At 35.1% G+C, this 23,323-nt stretch overlaps 3 protein-coding genes across 4 annotated transcripts in view; 1 reads left to right on the plus strand and 2 right to left on the minus strand.

The window, feature by feature from the left end:
* Positions 1-4,811, minus strand: part of srsf7b (serine and arginine rich splicing factor 7b) — an 8,754-nt gene extending 3,943 nt beyond the window's left edge. For both annotated transcript variants that reach the window (XM_067387696.1, XM_067387695.1), the window contains exons 1-3: positions 4,723-4,811; positions 2,758-2,938; positions 1,646-1,822 (exon numbers count right to left, since the gene is read on the minus strand). In XM_067387696.1, the coding sequence (XP_067243797.1) occupies positions 1,646-1,822; positions 2,758-2,938; positions 4,723-4,750 (386 nt within the window). In that variant the 5' untranslated portion in view covers positions 4,751-4,811. The remainder of the gene's footprint in view (positions 1-1,645; positions 1,823-2,757; positions 2,939-4,722) is intronic.
* A 93-nt stretch (positions 4,812-4,904) lies between these two features.
* On the plus strand, positions 4,905-9,142 carry gemin6 (gem (nuclear organelle) associated protein 6). Its single transcript, XM_067387698.1, has 2 exons — positions 4,905-5,144; positions 6,780-9,142. Exons 1-2 carry the CDS (start codon positions 5,017-5,019, stop codon positions 7,156-7,158), a joined length of 507 nt encoding a protein of 168 aa, XP_067243799.1. The 5' UTR covers positions 4,905-5,016; the 3' UTR covers positions 7,159-9,142.
* A 625-nt stretch (positions 9,143-9,767) lies between these two features.
* Positions 9,768-23,323, minus strand: part of sos1 (son of sevenless homolog 1 (Drosophila)) — a 62,450-nt gene continuing 48,894 nt past the window's right edge. The window contains exons 16-23 of the mRNA XM_067387697.1: positions 21,079-21,198; positions 20,844-21,006; positions 19,429-19,546; positions 19,177-19,349; positions 18,024-18,140; positions 15,923-16,196; positions 14,208-14,326; positions 9,768-11,180 (exon numbers count right to left, since the gene is read on the minus strand). Of these exons, the coding sequence (XP_067243798.1) occupies positions 10,713-11,180; positions 14,208-14,326; positions 15,923-16,196; positions 18,024-18,140; positions 19,177-19,349; positions 19,429-19,546; positions 20,844-21,006; positions 21,079-21,198 (1,552 nt within the window). The 3' untranslated portion in view covers positions 9,768-10,712. The remainder of the gene's footprint in view (positions 11,181-14,207; positions 14,327-15,922; positions 16,197-18,023; positions 18,141-19,176; positions 19,350-19,428; positions 19,547-20,843; positions 21,007-21,078; positions 21,199-23,323) is intronic.

A 23,323-nucleotide genomic window follows, 5' to 3' on the forward strand; every position in this document is an offset into this window, starting at 1 on the left:
CAGATTCACTGACTCATGTGACCCTCAGGCACTGACCTCAACTAAACTAAACAATCACATTACAGATTAACATTACAGGTACAGTACAGAACAGGGCTGGACCATATAACAGCGCTTTTAAAAAAGCTCCATAAATCACTTCAAATTATTTGTGAATTGATTCAAAAGTCAAACGAATGGGGAAAAAAAAAAAAAAAAAATTATATATATATATATATATATATATATATATATATATATATATATAAAAAATACTTGAAATAATAAAATTAATGTTAACTGAAATGAAATAAAACACTGATTTTATTTTTAGGCAAAATTTCTCATTTAATATAATTTGATAAAAATTAATGAAAACTATATAGACATGAAAAAACAAGAATTATTCTCATTTTCATTTAGTATTACTTGATAAAAATTAATTAAAACTAGAGACATTTTAAAAAACAACAAATAAAAATGCCAAAAACAAATTAACTAAAATTAAAATAAAACCAAATACATACTCATTCAAAAAGTTTAAACTATGATACTACACACTGATCACCATTAAAAATGTTGCAAAATAAATTTTAGAATATAAAAATAATTTTGTTTATTACTTTGCATAGTAAAAAAAAAATAGGAAAATATATGTATTAATATATATTTTAAATTAATTTACTTCAAGATTATTAACTAAATAAATATTTTACTTTTTCCAATACAATTTTTTTTCAATCCAATTTTGCTACAATGACTGGCTAAACTGATTCAAAAAGGCTAATTTCAGAAAAAAAAAAAAAAAAAGATGATTACTGCGATAAATCTAGACGCTCATGGAGTGTTATATCGTCCAGCCCTAGAACCCTAAAAGTTCTTAAAAAATGTTTACAGCATTAAACACTACGACTGATTTGAGTTCAGCAATGGCAATGATATACAGAGAGACACATTAATTGGTACTTGAAATAAACCTTGCAACTTTGCAGGTCGACCCTCTTTGGAACCGAGGTCTAGCAGATCTAGACGATCTAGTAGTATCTATCATCAGCCGACCTCTGCATCTAGTCGTTCTCTTGGATTTCTAACGATGACCGCATTGACAGCCAAATCGCTTGATTGAGACTTGATAGAAGTGTGCAAGGCGCTTTTTCTAGACGGGATCGTGGTCTGTAGAGGTCTCGATGCTCTCTTTATCAAAAGCGTAGGCACAAATCACTAGCCGAATTTACTCAGATTGGCGCTCTCATCAGGTTTGGGTAGGGGGGAGGGGCTATGAATAGTTAAGTAGCAGTGGGAGGAGCCTCAGCGAAGGGGTGTGGCTGCTCGTGCCCCGGTCATAGCAGGCGATCAAAAGTGTGGGATTTGCTAGATGCCTCATGAATTCGTAAAGGATCGTGACTCTCTGAATCAAACGATGAAACCTGAAAGGTTTTGACCAGGTCAGTCATTAAATGAAATCCCAAAGAGAAAACATCAGTTCAGAAAACAACAAAACATCCCCCCCAACCCACAAAATCTAAGTCAACACAAACAAATAAACAGGAAATCAAGCAGACAGAGAGAAGAGAGAGCAGGAACAATATAACAAGGAAACAGCAGATGACAGTTTATTCATCAATAACGTTCAGCGGTGTCCAGGCGAGATCACAGCTGGCCTTACCTGCTCCGGCGTCGCCGACTGTAACGATGACAGTCGTACGCGTAGTGGCCCTTCTCGCCGCACTCGTAGCAGCGGTCGTTCGGGTCAAAGGGCCGGCGAGTCGGCGGACGGTCGTATCGGGAACGTCGCGGCATTCCGGTGGATAACTCCACACGTGTTCGAGAGCCACAGATCACCCTGAAACAATTAGTAATGAAACAAGTCTTTATGAGTGAGTCACTGAATCATTCATTCAAGAGATTTGTTCAAAAATGTTGATAAGTAATGAAACAAGTCTTTATGAGGGAGTCATTGAATCATTCATTCAATAGATTTGTTCAAAAATGTTGATAAATAATGAAACAAGTCTTTATGAGGGAGTCATTGAATCATTCATTCAATAGATTTGTTCAAAAATGTTGATAAATAATGAAACAAGTCTTTATGAGGGAGTCATTGAATCATTCATTCAATAGATTTGTTCAAAAATGTTGATAAATAATGAAACAAGTCTTTATGAGGGAGTCATTGAATCATTCATTCAATAGATTTGTTCAAAAATGTTGATAATGAAACAAGTCTTTGTGAGGGAGTCATTGAATCATTCATTCAATAGATTTGTTCAAAAATGTTGATAAGTAATGAAACAAGTCTTTATGAGTGAGTCATTGAATCATTCATTCAATAGATTTGTTCAAAAATGTTGATAAATAATGAAACAAGTCTTTGTGAGGGAGTCATTGAATCATTCATTCAATAGATTTGTTCAAAAATGTTGATAAATAATGAAACAAGTCTTTATGAGGGAGTCATTGAATCATTCATTCAATAGATTTGTTCAAAAATGTTGATAAGTAATGAAACAAGTCTTTGTGAAGGAGTCATTGAATCACTCATTCAAGAGCTGTTTAAAAACGCTGATTAGTAATGAAACAAGTCTTTATGAGTGAGTCATTGAACATTCATTTAAGACATTTGTTCAAAAATGCTGATTAGTAATAAAACAAGTCTTTATAAGTGAGTCATTGAATCATTCATTCAAGAGAATTGTACAAAAACGCTGATAAGTAATGAAACAAGTCTTTCTGAGTGAGTCATTGAATGGTGACCTGACCGTGACTCCGCCCACTCACTTGCCATCGAGGCCACGCACAGCATCCTCAGCATCTCTGGGATCTTCAAACTCCACAAAGGCGAATCCCGGAGGGTTGCGAGCGATCCACACGGTTCTCAGTGGCCCGTAATAACCGAATGCCCGCTCTAACTCACCCTTACCTGCCCCGGTGCCCAGGTTACCCACGTACACCTTTGTTTCTGAGAGAGAAGCAGAACTTTAACATCTGTCATCTTGACTACCCCTATGAAATTTCATTTCATACTATTATAGTATTTATTAATATTTTGATTTAGCTTTAATTTGTATAATTTCAGTTAGGTTTTAGTTATTTTGTTATGTGCTTTTGTCATTTTATTAGTTTTTTAGTGCTGTCAAATCTATTAATCATGATTAATCGCATCTAACAAGTTTGTATATACACACTACCAGTCAAAAGTTGGAAACATCACTATTTTTAGTCTCTTATGCTCATTAAGGCTGCATTTATTTCATAATAAATACAGAAAAAACAATAATATTCTGAAATATTACTATAATTTAAAATGATAGTTTTCTATTTTAATATACTTTAAAATATAATTTATTCCTGTGATCAAAGCTGAATTTTTAGCATCATTACTCCAGGCTTCAGAGTCACCTAATATGATATATTATCCTTCAGAAATCATTCTAATATGATGATTTTACGCTCAGTTATTATCAGTGTTGGATACAGTTGTGTTGCTTAATATTTTTTGGGAAGCTGTGATACTTTTTCAGGATTCATTGATGAATAAAAGGTTAAAAAAGAACAGCATTTATTCAAAATATAAATCTCTTCTAACAATATAAATCTTTACGATCACTTTTTATCAATTTAACACGTCCGTGCTGAATAAAAGTATTAATTTCTTTCAAAAAAAAGAAAGAAAAAAAAATTACTGTCCCCAAACTTTTGAACGGTAGTGTATATTGTTACAAAAGATTTCTATTTTAAATAAATGCTGATATTTTATAACTTCTTATTCATTAAAAAAATCCTGAAAAAGTATCACAGGTTATAAAATAATATTAAGCGTTTCCGAGATTGATAATAAATCATCATATTAGAATGATTTCTGAAGGATCATGTGACTCTGAAGACTGGAGTAATGATGCTGAAAATTCAGCTTTGATCACAGAAATAAATTATATTTTAAAGTATATTAAAATAGAAAACCATAACTTTAAATTGCAATAATATTTCACAATATTATTGTTTTTTTCTGTATTTATTATGAAATAAATGCAGCCTTAATGAGCATAAAAGACTTCGTTCAAAAACATTAAAAATAGTAATGTTTCCAAACTTTTGACTTTTGACACACACACACACACACACACTTTTTAGATGTGATTAATCAATTTGACAGCACTATTTTCTAAATAGCTTTAACTTAATTTTAATTTAGTTTTAATAAATTTAGTAGTTTAAGTTTTAAAAGGTTTTCTTTTATTTTACTTCATTTCAGCTTTATTTCAATTTAAAAAATAATTTTAATAGCTTTTGTTAACAAAAACAACGAGATTGACTTAACTATACAGCCTGTGAAACTTTGCACATTAATAAAAAGATAAACTTCACACTTACAGTTTCAAGTAAGGATCTACATGTTTAATTCTGACTAAAACTCAAAAGATCATTTAAAATCTGAAAGAGCAAACTGAAACAAAAACATAAAACGTAAATAAGACATCCTCATATTAACATTTAAACCAACAAACTGATAATTAATCAAACTATAAATCGAAATAATGTTATGATTATTACTATTACTGGTTATATTATTAATTATTATTATTAACCAGTGTTTACTTCTCGCGAAGGCGCCATTACAGTTAGCAGTTCGTGCTAAAACACATCACATCTCTTCGATAACCAGCCATTTTTAATATATGAGATGAAGCATTGTGCCTCCGGAGGTGTTTTAATCGTTAATTATTCATGAATTATAACACTCACCGCCTCCGTGTCGCCCGTATCGCGACATAATGTGAAATAATGAAATCCTGACAGAAACAAACAGCCTCCTGTCAAACGAGCACTCGCTTGCGCATGCGCAAACCCATCACACCTAAAACTACATTTCCTATGATTCTCATGAAAACCCAGCCAACCAATCACACGATGGTTTACGACAGCGACGTCATACAGACAGCGTTCACACATGCTAAGCAATCTCCAGCTGAACTTCAGAGGGAAGATGAAGTCGCTAAAGTTCATTAACGCTGATTAAGTGATTAGTTGTTCGCAGAGATGTTGCAGTGGAGTGACAGGAGTCCTCAGCAGTGGCGGGAGTTTGTCAATCAGGAGGTTTGTGTAACAGCACGTGATCAGCAACGCTTTGAGGGACGCGTGTTCACGGTGGACCCTGTTTCTGCCAGGTAAATATCATAAAATAATAACATAAGATATGATTTATAACTAATGCATTAGTTAATGCATTAACTAACAACAATCAATACATTTGTCATTGTTTTTATGAATCTTTATTTGTAAACGTTAGGTGATAAAAACAACTTTTCATTGTTAGTTCATGCTAGCTCAGGTCCATTAAATAACAGATACAACGTTTGATTTTAATAATAATGCATTAATAAATGCTGAAATTAACTAATATTAATAAATGTTGTAGAAGTATTGTTCATGTTAATTAATATAGTTAACTAATGGATCATGGGCAAATTAATTTATGTTCTGTAAGTTTAAATTTCAACTGTTTATAAATGATATTATACGCATTTGTATCTTAATTTAAAATATAGTCATACATAGCAGTATTTAATTTACAATTATTTAAATAAAACAGGTGACTGGGGCTTCTTCTAGAAACATTTTTGCAGCCGTCCGAAATCGCGTACTGAGTACGTAATTTGAATTCGAAATTACTTCGCAACCGTTAAAAAAAGTACGACGGTTATGAATGAGAGAAATTGCAACGCGCAATATGGCGGAATACCTCCCGCCTTTTAAGTAAAAGAGCCAATTGCTGATTGATAGTCACTGCAGCAGCCGTTAGAAGCTTCGGTTCCCATAGAAACCTGAGACTCGCTCTTATGACTGCACATGCGCATTGGCTCATCTAGTCTGAAAATAAGCTTTTTAAAGCTATCTGAGCATAAGAAACTACATTTATGAGACAGTTTATGTCAGACTTTGTTGCTGATTTTAAATGTTATTTAATTGTGAGTTCGCCAATCAGAGTTTGAGATTTCATGATACCGCCATTCAAATAGATAGGACTTAAATGCCTCAAATAGCTGCCTGGAGGCGTCGCAAATATGGCTGCCAAGTGAACAGACTTTCCTTGTTAGGGACTTTAGTAGTTTGAATGAAATTCTGACTTACTCCCTCCGCCATGTTGTCACTGTCGTGTGACCTACCGAAGTCAGTTGTGTTGCTTAACTGGAATTCATAAATCCTCTCAGGACAGTAAAATGTCCATCGTATTCCACCGGAAGTAGTAGGTCATCCAGGGAATTTCTGCCTAATGTTTTTCAAATACTGTCGCTGCGTCCGAAATCGAATGCTAATCTTCTATATAGTACATGAAAAACAGTATGCGAACAGTAGTATGTCCGAATTCATAGTATTCGAAAAACATTAGGCGAAAAGTACCCGGATGACTTACTACTTCCAGCGAGATTCTGAAGTGCGCATACAATGGACACTTTACTATCCCATGATGGAGTTGAAGGGATGTAACTGACGCTGGTAGGTCATGTGATAGTAAAAACACATGGCTGTAGTACGTCTGAATTCATTCATAATCATACAACATGCATTCGTACTATATAGAACATACTTTTAAGTAAATTTAAATTCAAATGTAGTACCTACAGGACAGTATGCGATTTCGGACGCGGCGTATGTATTCAGACATACTACTTTTTTCACATACTATATACTAGGGCATACTCAATTTCTGAAGCAGTGTTTGACTCAAATGGATCACTGAATCATTTGCTTTTTGAATCAAAGAGTGAATCATCTCATTGTGTTTGTTTTGTTTATTGCAGTGTGGTGCTGGTGAGCTTCCCAGAGCATGAGCGTCCATCAGTAAAGGTGATTCTGGGTCACGCGGTGACAGACGTTCAGACCCTCGCGAGCGGAACGGAGGAGACGGAGAGACGAATGAAGAGCTTGTTCCTGCCGGACAGAACACAAGTCCTCAGTAAAGAAGAACTGAAGTCACGGAGGGAGAATCTGCGTCTGTGGCTGGAGAAGAACAGAGTCCCGGTGACTGAAGATGGGGATGTTCTTCGTGTGGCGAGCGTGCTGACCATCAGCGCCCCCTACGGCACTGGAGACTGCAGCTGCGCCAATGAGATCATCCTGGCAAGAGTTCAGAGTCTAGTTGAGAGCATCCCTGGAGGAGAACACACTTCACTGTCCTAAACAAACTTTACTCTTGACAGGCATGACATCACTGTTACAACCTGTTAACAAGTTCTGAGAGTCTTCGTTAAATGCATGATGTTCAGGGTGGAAAGTTACATTATGTAAATATTTACGTTTATATAACATTCAAAGTTATTGTATGTTTGTTTCCTGATGAATGCATGAATAAACTCTTATGCACCATTGAAGATTATTAGCGTTGGAGACCTTAAACTAATTGTCAGCAGTGCTTCCCACACATAGACTTTACTTGGGCGGGCCGCCCACGTATAATAACGGCCGCCCAAGTATATTTGGAGACACATTTTTGCTTTTATTAGTTTTATCCTCTTATACTTTTATATCCACGCAAGATAATGAAACCATCCGCGATTGATAAACTAGTCGTTTCATACCTGCTCGTTACGTGTGCGCTGCATTTTGCAAAGTCACTAGGTGGCGCTGGCGTAACAGCGCTTCAGTCTGCTTCAAAGTTATTCTCAATCAATGAAAAGAGCAGATTTATGCCAAGCGATTGCTAATGAACTCAAGTTGAAGAAATATTACAATGTCTACATTATGGCCTTTATATAAAATGTTTTCGACGATTGTAAGAATCTGAAGGATCAGCCTGCAAGAGTACAGACATTTCAAAATAAGAGTACCTGTGTATTTCGGACTTTTTTATAATTAAAAGTCACATGCTAAGTTTTTTCTTTTGGGCATTATTGGTATTTTGGTTACACAAATTGTATTTAATTTGATTTCCATTTAATTCATAGTAAATTATTGTAGTCTCCCCCATTAAGAACATTATTTGACATATATTATTCATTTTATAAATTTTACTAGTAAAATCTGTGTCCCATTCACTGAGACAGACACTATATGACAGCAAGGAGAACATAGAAAAATGTGAACCATTGAAATGCTGTAATTTTGCATAATTTAGAATGCATAATGATGCATAATATTAGTATATAATGTAATATGCTATGTAATTAAAATTAATTTCAATATGAATAAAAATACTGTTAAAAATCACACATTATTTGTTTGTCACATGTAGTAGACCATTTTTGTGCCGTGGGTAATAGGAGGATTTTTCGCCCGGCTACCACCACAAGTATATTTCAAACCTGTGGGAAGCACTGGTCAGAATGAAAAACTAGACCACTTATTGCATTCTGCCTACTAATACATACTATGAACGAGAAGCGTGTTAGTACTCATATTCTAGAACTAGATTTGAGGCTCAGACTAAACATCACTTCATCAATTTAACTGTGAAAGCACTTCAAAACACAAGATCAATACGAAAGAATCTTTATCTTCCCTTCCTGGTTGTTTTTTTTTTTGAGCTGATGCAGAAACACATTCCCAGAAAGACTTAAATTTGTCTTGTTTGAAGTTGCCTGATATATCAGGAATATAATTTTATTGATCTTTTGAGGTTGTTTTCCCCCATCTTCATCTTTCTTTAGTGTGTAATATTGCTGTTTGAGCATGAAAAAGACCCTCCAGCAGGAGTTATTCACTATGTCAGTTGAACTGCCCGAAACGCCTCCATTGTAGTCTTGTGTTTTCTTCCCGGAACGAACACGTCACAATATTCCTCGTTTAAATAATTCATATGCAGAATAAAGGGGCGGGGCCTGGTTGAGTTAGAAGTGTGTTAAAACTGGTGGTTATGGTAAGGGGCGGCCAATCAAAGCACATTGTGCTTTCCACAAGACAGGGCTTCATAAGAAATAAAAAAAAAACAAATTTTTGTTTCAAATAACATTTTTTTTATGGTTTTAGTGAACTATAACCCTGAAAAATGCTAATGCAAATACTATAAAATTAAAAAAAAAACCTTCCCACATTGTTTTGTTTTTTTGTGTTCAATTAAAAATCTTAAAGGGTTAGTTCACCCAAAAATGAAAATTCTGTCATCTATTACTCACCCTCATGCCGTTCCACACCCGTAAGACCTTCATTCATCTTCAGAACACGAATTAAGATATTTTTGTTGAAATCCGATGGCTCAGTGAGGCCTGCATAGTCAGCAATGACATTTCCTCTGTCAAGATCCATTAATGTACTAAAAACATATTTAAATCAGTTCATGTGAGTACAGTGGTTCAATATTAATATTATAAAGCCACGAGAATATTTTTGGTGCGGCAAAAAAACAAAATAACGACTTATTTAGTGATGGACGATTTAAAAACACTGCTTCAGGAAGCTTTGGAGCATAATGAATCAGCGTGTCGAATCAGCGGTTCGGAGCGCCAAAAAAAGTCACACGATTTCAGCAGTTTGACGCATGATCCGAATCATGATTCAACACGCTGATTCATTATGCTCCAAAGCTTCCTGAAGCAGTGTTTTGAAATCAACCATCACTTTATAAGTTTTTTTTTTTTTGCCGCACCAAAAATATTCTTGTTGCTTTGTAATATTAATATTGAACCACTGTACTCACATGAACTGATTTAAATATGTTTTTAGTACATTAATGGATCTTGAGAGAGGAAATGTCATTGCTGGCTATGCAGGCTTCACTGAGCTATCTGATTTCAACAAAAATATCTTAATTTGTGTTCCCAAGATGAACGAAGGTCTTACAGGTGTGGAACGACATGAGGGTGAGTAATAAATTACATTATTTTTTATTTTTGGGTGAACTAACCCTTTAACCCATGTCACTTGATAGATGATGTTAGTCAGATGGCAACATCCTCAAAAAAACAATAAAAATACATAAAGTCAAAGAAAATATTGTCTTGTTTCGGCAACTGAGAGCATCAAAATTCAACAGACATTCAATCATTTTTCTATTCAGCCTGTGTCATGTTCATTATTGTGCACTTTACTGCAGCTCGTAACATTCACATGTGTTTGATTTCAAGTGCATTTCTGTTTGAGCTGTGTTGGGTCACCTGATGTACATCATAAGCTCAGCATCTGGAGACAGTAAAGAGACGTTTTCATGGCTAGCGTTTGGCATACAGTGGTAGAAACACTTTTATTCCCTTGTTTTAAGAAGGCGATCTTTTTTTTTCTTTACATACTTATTGGCAAAACAGAAATGATTGAGAAAATAAAAGTTCTAACACATACAGGACAATCACGTGTGTTTCTTGAAGGTTTCTCGAGTACCTCTTTGGTGTGCGAGGGTACCTTAAACTCCCGGTACTCGTAAGTCTACTGGCTCTCAAACGAGTCTAGAACATCAGCGGCGTCCGCAGTCCCTTTTTTCAGAGCTGAAAGCGAAGCCTTTACACTCTCCGTCCACACACAGGCACCGGAAAATAATCGCGTGAACGGGTCTTTATTGGGTCCGTTTAGTCGTCTGTCATCCAGCAGGTTTGTTTGTTTGGCCGCAGACGATTGCTGCTGAAAACAAACCAAGCAATGAAATGAAACGAACATGAAACGATGACAAAACAGCTACACGAGAAGACAAAAAAACAATACAGAGAGTTCCCGAGCAATGATCTCAGCGTGATTTCCACAATCGTCGTCTCAGAAGAGCACGTTAAGGGCACATGTTGCTTTCATCTAGTCCTCCAATCATCTCCGCTCTATGAGGGGTTTGCGTTCTCCAGGAGCGGCGGCCCGTCGCGGTGGACGGACGGGTGAGCGGACTCTCTTTTGTAGGTTTTGGGCGGGAGTTTGGGGATGGGCGACTGGGACGTGCTCTGGCGCGGAGGGACAGGCGGCCCGGCGGCTCCCTGCGGCGGCTCCAGGTCCAGCGGCGAGGAGGGCAGGTGTTTGCGCGGCCCCAGCGGAGAGGGCGTCTGCGGAGGGTGCGGGCTGAAGGGAGACGGCGGGAAGAAGGTCTGGCTCAGTTCGGAGCGCCGGCCCTGCGGAGGCGGCTGCAGGTGCAGCGGGGAGCTGGAGAAGACGTCAGGCGTTCGCACGGGTTCCCGCGGCGGCAGGGTGGGCGGGCTGTCGGGCGGCTCCGTGAGCGAGTAGCGGGGCGAATACACCTTGGTGGTGGGATGACGCGGCGGGATCGCCGGAGGACTGTCCAGGTGCTTCGACATCATCTGGAACACACAAACACACATGCTGCGTTTGAGACACCGGGCTATGCCACATGATCGAAGCACTTCTGAAGATTCTCCCACAATTCTGAATAGACAACTAAACAAAATAACATGTCATTTACTAGAGATTTTGACAAAATTTTAATTGCTGGTCTCTAAATTATCTGAATTATTTTTAAAAATTGTTTTGAATGAATTTAATGACTCATTAATAATTACTTGTTTCATTACTGGATGACCAAACAAATCTTTGGAATGAATGATTAAATCACTGTTGCCAAGTCCACAGTTTTCCTGTTTTCCTTTCTGAAATACTAAATTGTGTGTAAGATTTAGTAAATCAAGGGAACAAAATATTAAATTGAGGGAACAAAATAGTAAATCGAGGGAACAAAATAGTGAATTGAGGGAACTAAATAGTAAATCGTGCACACGATTTAATAAATCGAGGGAACAAAATAGTAAATCGATGGAATGAAATAGTAAATTGAGGGAATGAAATAGTAAATTGAGGGAATGAAATAGTAAATTGAGGGAATGAAATAGTAAATTGAGGGAATGAAATAGTAAATTGTGCGCAAGGTTTAGTAAATTGAGGGAACTAAATAGTAAATCGTGCACACGATTTAGTAAATCAAGGGAACAAAATAGTAAATCGAGGGAATGAAATCGTAAATTGAGGGAATGAAATAGTAAATCGTGCGCAAGGTTTAGTAAATTGAGGGAACTAAATAGTAAATCGTGCACACGATTTAGTAAATCAAGGGAACAAAATAGTAAATCAAGGGAACAAAATAGTAAATCAAGGGAACAAAATAGTAAATCGATGGAACGAAATAGTAAATTGAGGGAATGAAATAGTAAATCGAGGGAATGAAATAGTAAATCGTGCGCAAGATTTAGTAAATCGAGGGAATGAAATAGTAAATCACTGGAACGAAATAGCAAATCGAGGGAACAAAATAGTAAATCGATGGAACAAAATAGTAAATTAAGGGAATTAAATAGTAAATCAAGGGAACTAAATAGTAAATCGTGCGCACGATTTAGTAAATCAAGGGAACTAAATAGTAAATTAAGGGAACTAAATAGTAAATCGAGGGAACGAAATAGTAAATCAAGGGAATTAAATAGTAAATCGTGCTTAAGATTTAGCAAATCGAGGGAACGAAATAGTAAATCGTGTGCAAGATTTAGCAAATCGAGGGAACGAAATAGTAAATCGTGTGCGCAAGATTTAGCAAATCGAGGGAACGAAATAGTAAATCGTGTGCGCAAGATTTAGCGAATCGAGGGAACGAAATAGTAAATCGAGGGAACGAAATAGTGAATCGTACACAAGATTTAGCAAATCGAGGGAACAAAATAGCAAATCGAGGGAATGAAATAGTAAATCGTGCGCAAGATTTAGTAAATTGAGGGAATGAAATAGTAAATCACTGGAACGAAATAGCAAATCGAGGGAACAAAATAGTAAATCGATGGAACAAAATAGTAAATTAAGGGAATTAAATAGTAAATCAAGGGAACTAAATAGTAAATCGTGCGCACGATTTAGTAAATCAAGGGAACTAAATAGTAAATTAAGGGAACTAAATAGTAAATCGAGGGAACGAAATAGTAAATCAAGGGAATTAAATAGTAAATCGTGCTTAAGATTTAGCAAATCGAGGGAACAAAATAGTAAATCGTGTGCAAGATTTAGCAAATCGAGGGAACGAAATAGTAAATCGAGGGAACGAAATAGTGAATCGTACACAAGATTTAGCAAATCGAGGGAACGAAATAGTAAATCGTATGCAAGATTTAGCAAATTGAAAGAACGAAATAGTAAATCGAGGGAACGAAATAGTGAATCGTACACAAGATTTAGCAAATCGAGGGAACGAAATAGTAAATCGTGTGCGCAAGATTTAGCGAATCGAGGGAACGAAATAGTAAATCGTGTGCAAGATTTAGCAAATCGAGGGAACGAAATAGTAAATCGAGGGAACGAAATAGTAAATCGTGTGCAAGATTTAGCAAATCAAGGGAACAAAATAGTAAATCGAGGGAACGAAATAGTGAATCGTACACAAGATTTAGCAAATCGAGGGAACAAAATAGCAAATCGAGGGAACGAAATAGTAAATCGTGTGCAAGATTTAGCAAATCAAGGGAACGAAATAGTAAATCGAGGGAACGAAATAGTAAATCGTGTGCAAGATTTAGCAAATCGAGGGAACAAAATAGCAAATCGAGGGAACGAAATAGTGAATCGTGCACAAGATTTAGCAAATCGAGGGAATGAAATAGTGAATCGTGCACAAGATTTAGCAAATCGAGGGAACGAAATAGTGAATCGTGCACAAGATTTAGCAAATCGAGGGAACAAAATAGCAAATCGAGGGAACGAAATAGTAAATCGAGGGAACGAAATAGTGAATCGTGCACAAGATTTAGCAAATCGAGGGAACGAAATAGTGAATCGTGAACAAGATTTAGCAAATCGAGGGAACGGAATAGTAAATCGAGGAAACGACTTGGTAAAGCGTGCACACGATTTACTTTTTCCCCCCTGCATGTCATGCCAAAACAACGCAGATTTTACCCCACAAAACACGATTTTTATTCCGGGAACCCTCTGAAACACGATTGGCCTAGTTTTGAGTAGCAATTGGGTGGGTTTTGTAGTGAAAATCTGGCAACCCTGAATTCAATGGCAATACATTTTTTAACAGTCGCTTGTTGCCACCTAGTGGTGTAATGATGTAATTGATACAACCATTATTTGTTATTTGCGCCAAGTTAGTTTCAAAAGTTGGTTTTCTCTAATTTGATCGCTATCGTAGACATCAGTGTTTATATCCTAACTATAAACTTTTATCTTAGTACTTCTGTGATAATTGAAATATTCGTATTTTGTCTGTGGGGAATTGATTGGATGGTTGTGGTTTGCTATTGGTGGATCTCATGTGAGTGACAGGTTGCCCCTCCCTCGTCATCAGAGAAGAGATGTCGCTGCAAGAGGAAGTTATTCTGATTCACCTTTGAGGGCGATGATTCGGCGGGAGCAGATTCCGGGCGGCGGCGGGGAGGGATGGGCGGAGGAACAGGAGGGTCGTCATTCCGGAGGAAACCCATCATAGACGACACTGAAGAAGATCCTGAGACACACACAAACACTCCAATTACACACACATAAAGCCCTGAGGTGAGAATCATGACAGAGAGGATGCTGGGAAACACGTCACATGATAAACACCGACCTGAACATGCACGCTACTAAAGCCACACGAGGCCGTTCATTACAGTGATTTCACCACAGCTACAGCAACATGAGCCGCTAAAACCCTCTTAAAAATCACTGCAACAGGATGTGATGTCACAGAACACACACTACACAGTCTGCACAGACTGATGGGTGAAAATCAGCAGACATGAGAGAACATGAGAGTCGGTTGATATACTAACGTGGGCCGTGTGGCAGAGTGACCGGAGCAAAAATACTGTCGCTGTCTGTCGGGAAGCAGAAAGAAAGACAAGAGAAGGTGACGGACGCGTCACAGCTGACGGGAGGAAGTGATGTCGGATCAGCATTAGTACAGTCTGCTGCTTACATGATGCTAAATGACATGGTGAGATGAGGTTAGGGAGTAATTCATGTGGATGATATTAATAGAACAATTACAGTTTGTCATTTCTGCATCACAAGGAGCAGCAAACAGAATCTGGGATATATCAACACTGACTCGACCAATGGAGTGAGTTTAGGGCGGGACTATCTGTTTATCTGACCAATGGCAGACAGGGGGAAGGACTGAAACAGGCATTATCACAATTCTGATGCTTTTGTTGCCACATTTGGTGATGAGGATTTAATAATAATAATACATTTATATGTATAAATAAAATAGCAATAAAATAATAATAATGGACTTTATGATAATAATATAATAATTATGGACTATATAAAATAATAATGTGTTTGTATTGTATGTGTGTCAGATACTCAGCATTACTCATCACATCTGGTGATGAGGATTTAATAATAATAATAATAATAAATACATATATTTTATATAGTCCATAATATTATAATATTTACAAAATACATAATACAATATTTTTAATTATTTTATTATAATTAACACAATATTACAATATAATTTGCAGAAGAATATTTATAAATAAAAATATGATATATAGTAATATTTATATATACAATATTTATATTCTAATAAATAATGTTATTGTTACTACTGCTACTAATAATAATAATAAAAGTAAATACTATAATATTTAAAAAATATATAATTAAATATTTAATTATTTAAATAATTATAATTAACATAATGAAAAATACTACAATACAATCTGCAAAATAATTAAAATAATTCTAAATAAATTCCATAATTCCAGACATTTGGATAACTGAATATTCTTCAGGATTTACACTTTTTATTTACTTTTATTATTACCATTTGTTTGTATTTACTCTGATTTTTTTTAATTGTTTTTATTTTTAACTTACAAGATATTTTAAATAACATTTTAGTGCATTAATACTCATTATGAGAATTTCCATGACTTTTCCATGGTATATAAATAATGGACTACATAAGAATAATAAGAGCTGCTCATATTCAGTGGCTGAAATTTCTCTGCAGTTTATCATCATCATCATGACGTAGTTTCTAAGACTCTGTGTGTGTGTGTGTGTGTGTGTGTGTGTGTGTGTGTGTGTGTGATGCTGGCCGTACTGGAGTGGAAGGGGCTGGACGGCGCCTGCGGCGAGTCGAACACACTGCAGACCTCGGTGGAGCTGGACGCGGCGGAGGCGGGTGGAGGCGTCAGGGGCGTGCGGGGCGAGTTGGGCGCTGAAGCGGCGCTGCTCTCCGTCTCGCTGTCCGGGATGCGGCTGTAGCTGATCTTACGGGGCTCGTTCTGCAGCGGCGTCGGGTGCCTCATGGTTCCCGGGCGGACGGTGGACGGCCGAACGCCGGGAGACTTCAGAGTACAGCTGTACTTCTTCGGCTGTGAGAGGAAAACAAAAGGAGTTATCGTCACTAAACCTCACTTGCTTTGATCATCCTGTTGGTGATGACAAATTAACATCTTAATTAATGAAGATTTAAAATAAGACCAATTATGTAAAATCACAGATTTTTATCTTGGAAAAACAGGATATACTGTATGAATTTTTTCATAGAAAATTAGATTTCTAGACCACGGAAAAATCATGGAAATTCTCATAATGAATATAAATGCACTAAAATATGTTATTTAAAATATTTTGTAAGTAAAAGAGTAAAAGAATATAATACAAACATCTAGAAAAATTATGCAATAAAAAGTGTAAATCTTGAAGAACATTCAGTTATCGAAATGTCTGGAATTATAGAGTTTAATTATTTATAAAAATATATTGTAATATTTTGAATATTGCTAATTTTAATCATTAAAATAATTAAATATTATATATTTATATAAAAAATATTTTAATTATTAGTATTAGTAATATTACTAATTATAACTAATAAATATTTTAACTATTTTACAAATAATATTGTAATATCTATTACATTTATTATTGTCATAGTATTGTTAATTATAATTATTAAAATAATTAAATATTCTATTCTATTATATATATATGTATATATATAGTATTTACTTTTATTATTAGTAGTAGTAGTATTAGTAGTTGTAGTAACAATAATATTTATTTATTAGTAATATATATTTTGTATATAAAATTATTTTTATTTATATATTTTTAATTATTTTACATATATTGTAATATTGTTAAATTATAATTAAAATAATTAAATATTATATATAAATGTTTTTTTATTAATAAATATTTTAATTAGTATTAGTAATATTACTAATTATTAGTAATAAATATTTTAACTATTTTACAAAATAATACTGTAATATCTATTACATTTATTATTGTAATAGTATTGTATTGTAATTATTGTTAATTATAATTATTAAAATAATATATATATATATATATATATATATATATATATATTTTATATACATTATATACATATATACACTAATAATAATAAGAATAAATACTAATTATATATATATATATATATACATATATATATATATATATATATATATATATATAGTAAAAATAGTATTTACTTTTAGTAGTAGTAGTAGTAGTAGTAATAATATTTATTTATCAGTAATATATATTTTTTTATATAAAATTATTTTTATTTATATATTTTTAATTATGTTACATATATTGTAATATTGTGTTAAATTATAATTAAAATAATTAAATATTATATTTTATTATATATATTTTTAAATATAGTATTTAATTAATTATTTTAATAATTAGAATTTACATAATATTACAACATACTTATTTCAATATAATTAAAATATATTGTATATACTTTTTTTAATATATATATATATATATATATATATATCTATATATATATATATATATATATATATATATATACACACACTTGTAGTTTCTATAAAGTTTATAAATGAGCATCAGCTTTGTCATTACAGCAGAAGTAACGCAAATATACTGAAGGGCCTCTGAATATCATCTTTGGCCTCGGAGTCCACCTGATTTCCCATGAACACTCTCCTCAGAACAGAACGTCTGAAGGGTTCCACCTGCGTGATGTTTTGGGGTTTTTCACTGTTACACAAGTGAACTCAGGCTTAGTTTGTAAATCTGCACTATTTTGGTTCACATCCTTAAGCACTTTACGGTTTAATACGGAGCGTGGACGATCAGATCAGGAGGTGAACATGCGGTCACAGGTTCTCTGGGCATTGTGTAACCGTGCGTGTGTTCAACAGACTTACGAATCGAGGCAGGGTGCGAGCGTTACGCGGCTCAATCTCCAGAGATTTGTTGAACAGATAGTCGGCGAACTCTTTCTCCGTCATGTCCTCCATCGGGTTCAGGTTCTCAAAGAACTTCTGCAACATCAATGCAATAAAAATGACACGTTTACTTCAGTTCTGCAGTATTCAGAAGCTTTTATTTAAAAGTATGGAATAATTGTGTCTTAAGGCAGCATTTACTTGATCATAAATACAGTAAAAATTGTAAAAAATATTTACATTTTAAAACCGCTGTTTTCTATGTGAATATATAGTAAAGTGTAATTTATTCCTGTGATCGAAGCTGAATTTTCAGCATCATTACTCCAGTCTTCAGTGTCACATGATCCTTCAGAAATCATTCTAATATGATGATTTGCTCCTTAAGAAGCATTATTAATATGAACCATTATTTAAAGCAATATGCAAATGTTTTTCTGACCCATATGTCACTCTCCACACGTAAGCAGTACGGTAATATTGTGTTAAATTATAATTATTAAAATAATTAAATATTATATTTTATTATTATTATTTTTTAAATATTATAGCATTTACTTGTATTATTTTATTATTATTAGTAGTAGTAACAATAATATTATTTATTAGTAATATATACATATATATAATTTTTCATTTATAAATATTTTCATTATTAGTATTATTAGTAATATATATACATATATTTTTTATTTATAAATATTTTAACTATTTTACAAATAATATTGTAATATTTATTACATATTTATTATTGTAATTGTTAATTATAATTATTAAAATAATTAATTAGATTCATATATATATATATATATATATATATATATATATATATATATATATATTATTAACTTTTTGTAGTAGTAGTAGTAATAATAGTAGTAGTAACAATAATATTTATTAGTAATATATACAAATATATAATTATTTTTTATTTATAAATATTTTAATTATTAGTAATAAATATATGTATAATTATTTTTTATGTATAAATATTTTAATTATTTTACAAATATTACATAAAAATAATTATACAACACACACACACACACATTCTAATATGCTGATTTGCTCTGTAAGAAGCATATGAACCATTATTTAAAGCAATCAGCAAATATGCAAATGTTTTTCTGACCCTTATGTCGCTCTCCACGCGTAAGCAGTACGGCTGGTTCTGGTACTGCTGGATTTCTCCGGTGATTTCCGCCACTTTCCGACGTTTGCTGAAGTTGATCAGCTCTTTGCCATGTCTCTTCAGGAAGTCCGGATTTCCTTCCTCAGTTTTTAGAATATTTGTTAAATAAATCCCTAAAACGAGCAGATCACATGTGCATCAGTCACACAGTCTCATCAGAATGTCACGTGTGAAGAAGGAAGCAGAACGTACCAAAGAAGGGCACACAGGGAGGGTTGATGGACCTGAGTTTAGCCAGATATTTCTTATAATGATCTTCACTGAGTTCATGAGCTTCCTCCAGAATCTTCCTCTGTCTGCTTGGGATTTGCTGAAATAAAATCACACGCAGGATGAGTTATGCCATATTATGTGTTTTTAAGGCCAACTGACTATACACACAGTTACTGTCTGGTTGTCTTTAAGCCAGCTCGGGCATTTCCGGTGATCTGTTCGTGTAGTCGCTGTACATCGACACAAAACCATCAATGGTTGACTTTTTAATGTTGTATTCATATTTTAATGCAGTTATCACATTTACCTAATAAACCAGTTTTATTGATTGCAATAAAGACGAAGCTATTGGGACGTTTAAAAACACTGTCTGTAATTACACACACACAGCACTTCAAATATTATTTTTAATGTGATGACCACAAACATTATTGATTGTCCCCATTGTAAAACCGAACATTTAAAAATGTAGGAAATTCAACATTTGATAGAAAACACTTTAAAAATAAAAAGACAATAATTAGCACTTTAACCAGCAGGTGGCGGCAAAGTAGCATTTATTCATATATCAGCCATTTCCTCTAATCGTTTTTCACTTAGTTTTTGATTAAATATTAAACATTATAAAATAACTAGGTTTAAAATACATTTAGTCAATGTGAAGTATGAAATACTCAAAAAATCTCCTGAAAAACAATAACTTTTCTTGTGAATGAATGACACAGAAAGCGAGCGCCGCTCTCTCTTTATAATCACAGCAGCTGTCAGTTAATGATTTCAGCACACTTTATTCAATTAATCTAACTAAAGTGCACAATAAATATTTAATTTTTGAAGCTTTTTTCACATTAAAGTGTGTAAACTGATAGTCGAATTGAATTTAGTCGAGGAGGAACACTGAGGTACGTCTTTATTTATTTATTTTTTATGCTGTTTTACATTTGAATAACTAAATTAATGCTGTGCCTGACTATTTGAGTGACTATATTCTGATTTTAAACACTGATGCTCAACACAGCAGCACATGACTCTCACCGAACGTTTTTCCAGCTGGCTTATATTAATGCGGAAGTTCTAAAGAACAATCCGTGAATATAGTCCATTCACAGACATCTGTTGCTTGAATGTTCATTATTTTTCTTCATATTCTCATTGTTGCAGCTCCTCTCTTCCCAGTCTGTCAGTAACACTCTGTTTAGTTCCTGTCTCTATGAAGCCCCGCCTACTGAAAAGCACAATGTGCTCTGATTGGTCGGCTGGAGCAGTGTGTTGTGACTGGTGTCTGAAAAATGTCCCGCCCCTTACCATAACCGCCAGTTACTAACTAACTCAACCAGGCCCCGCCCCTGCATATGAATTATTTAAATGAGGAATATTGTGAATATCATGCTCACCTCAAATGTGTGGTCGAGTCTGTAGACGGGCGATGAGTTCATGGCGCTCACCACCTCCAGAACACCATTGAAGTTATTGAGCTCCTGAAACACCTGCAGGATCTCGATGATTCGCGATATGACGGCCACACGCTCCTCCACGTTCTCCGTTTCCACGATGCACCTGAGAGACGTGAGAGACCTTTAGAAACACACACACACGGCTCTGAATTAAACACAAGGGAGCGTGCCGTACTTCTCGAACCACAGCGTGAGGTTGGTGGTGTGGCGGATCATTCGCAGCAGGTTCGGCGAGTTGATTTCTTTGTCTTCTTTAGTCCAAACGCTTCCCACCAGCTCCGACGGCTGAACCGCCCTACAGGAGAAAGTACATTAAAGGATTAGTTCACTTCAGAATTAAGATTTCCTGATAATTTACTCATACAGTGGACTTCACTGGGGTTCAACGGGATGAAGGTTCAAATGTCAGTTTCAGTGCAGCTTCAAAGAGCTCTACATGATCCCAGACGAGGAATAAGAGTCTTATCTAGAGAAACCATCGGTCGTTTTCTAAAAAAATATATAAATTATATACGTTTTAACCACAAATGCTTATCTTGCACTGCTCTGCGATGCGCCACGCATGACGTAATCATGTTGGAAAGGTCTTGCAGAAGTACTGATCCACTGTTTCCCATTTTCTCCTCAAACTTCACAATCATCTGACATCGTTGTTTTACTTTTTTTTGTAAAGGCCGTTTGATTTATGGGGCGTTCACACCAGACGCGACTTGTGCGAATAAATCACGCTATTCGCGCGTAGCTGGGCGCTTGAACATTTTGAGTTTACTCGCTTCATTCGCGCGTGAAATTCACTTCACAACAGACGCGAATTCGCATCCTGAGAGGGACTTCAGTTTCGTTTCTGCACACTTCCTCTGAATAAACACATCAACTCGTCAGCAGGAAAGTAGTTGTAAAATACGGCGAATAAGCTCAATTTGCTGGCTTTAGCTAGCTTGTAGTCTCTCTCTCTCTATATATATCTATATATCTATATCTATATCTATATCTATATATATATATCTATATATATATATATATATATATATATATATATATATATAGCTCAAATTGAGTAAATACCATTTTTTACAACTTACCAGATTGTCCGACCTCTTCACTCACTTTCTTCCAAGCAAGATCCTTTTTATTCCTGTTTCTATAAAAGTATGAAGATGTTTCGCACAGCAACAATGATTTTGTCCTCCGTTGTTGTTTCGAATTTCTGCCTCCGCTCGCTACGTCGTAATCACGTCACTACTAGAGCAAGCTCCTGATTGGTTAACGTGGCGCGAACATTCAAGCAAGTGTTCAGATTTTTCAACTTGCCCGAAATGCTCAATTCGCGCCGCAGTATGTCTATTCGCGTTTGCATTGACTTAACATGTAAATAACTCGCGTTTAACGCTTCATTCGCGTCTGGTGTGAACGCACCATTAGTCTTTGCACGTTCGCTTTGTAAACACTAGATCGGTGCTTCCACCTACGTCACGTGTGACTAGGCATGTGACGGTATCAAATTTTCATGTTGCGATTAATTGATGAAGATTTTATCACGGTAAACGGTATTATCACGATATTAAAATAAGTTGCAAAACCATTTTTGTCAGTTTAACAGGTTTAAGAACTCTTTTTGTAATAAAACAAAAACAACACTGAAAATTTCAAATAGATTAAAATGCAAAAGAATTAGGCTATAACGAACAACAGATAACACTTTACTCTATTTAATGCATTAACTAAGATTGAGCAATAGCTACATTTGTTACAGAAAGTGTTATTAAGTTGGCTTGAAAAAGCCAACTTACTGATCTACTACTTAAGCTTATTAATGGTGCTTGCCAAAGGCAAAGCTCCATTCTTATTCTTCTGCATACTTATTATTCTTCTTCTTCTTCTTCTGGACACAATTTCTGCGCGCTACTCCTCCCGCAGTTTTTGTCATAGACCCATGAATGAGGTGTCAAATCGACCGGCTCATTGAGGACAGGTGTGCTATGACTTTTATAAGCGATCGGGTGTACGATGTTCGTCCGGCGGGCGAAAAAGTAGCGAAAAAAATCCCATAGACTTTGCATTGGGACAAACTTTGATGAGTAATAGCTCCTAACGAGAATTTCATAGAAACATGTGGGTTACCACGTTTGAAGAGCCTGATAGGCTCTCTCAGACCATACCTCAAAATGGGGTGTAAGTTGTACCCCTGGGGCGCAAGAGCTGCCCAAAGTTGCCCCATAGACATACTATGGTGAAGCCGTGCCCATGAACCAGGAAGTACTGTGTTTTTCCTACTATGGGAAATTACATAGGGATTTTGTATTGAACATAACTCTGGATCACAATGTCATAGAGACAAGGGGTGGGCCCATTTTACTCAGGCAACCAATCAGTCTCTCAGGATCATTGTGAAGCTATCAAGCCACGCCCTAGCAACCATA

This window comes from Chanodichthys erythropterus, chromosome 6 (genome assembly GCF_024489055.1).
Source record: "Chanodichthys erythropterus isolate Z2021 chromosome 6, ASM2448905v1, whole genome shotgun sequence".
Taxonomy (NCBI): domain Eukaryota; kingdom Metazoa; phylum Chordata; class Actinopteri; order Cypriniformes; family Xenocyprididae; genus Chanodichthys; species Chanodichthys erythropterus.

Excerpts from the sequence above, each read along its gene's own strand:
- gemin6 (XM_067387698.1), top strand. The coding sequence starts at position 5,017 with ATGTTGCAGTGGAGTGACAGGAGTCCTCAGCAGTGGCGGGAGTTTGTC. Across the intron at positions 5,145-6,779 it reads GTGGACCCTGTTTCTGCCAG|TGTGGTGCTGGTGAGCTTCC; the intron begins GTAAATATCATA and ends TGTTTATTGCAG.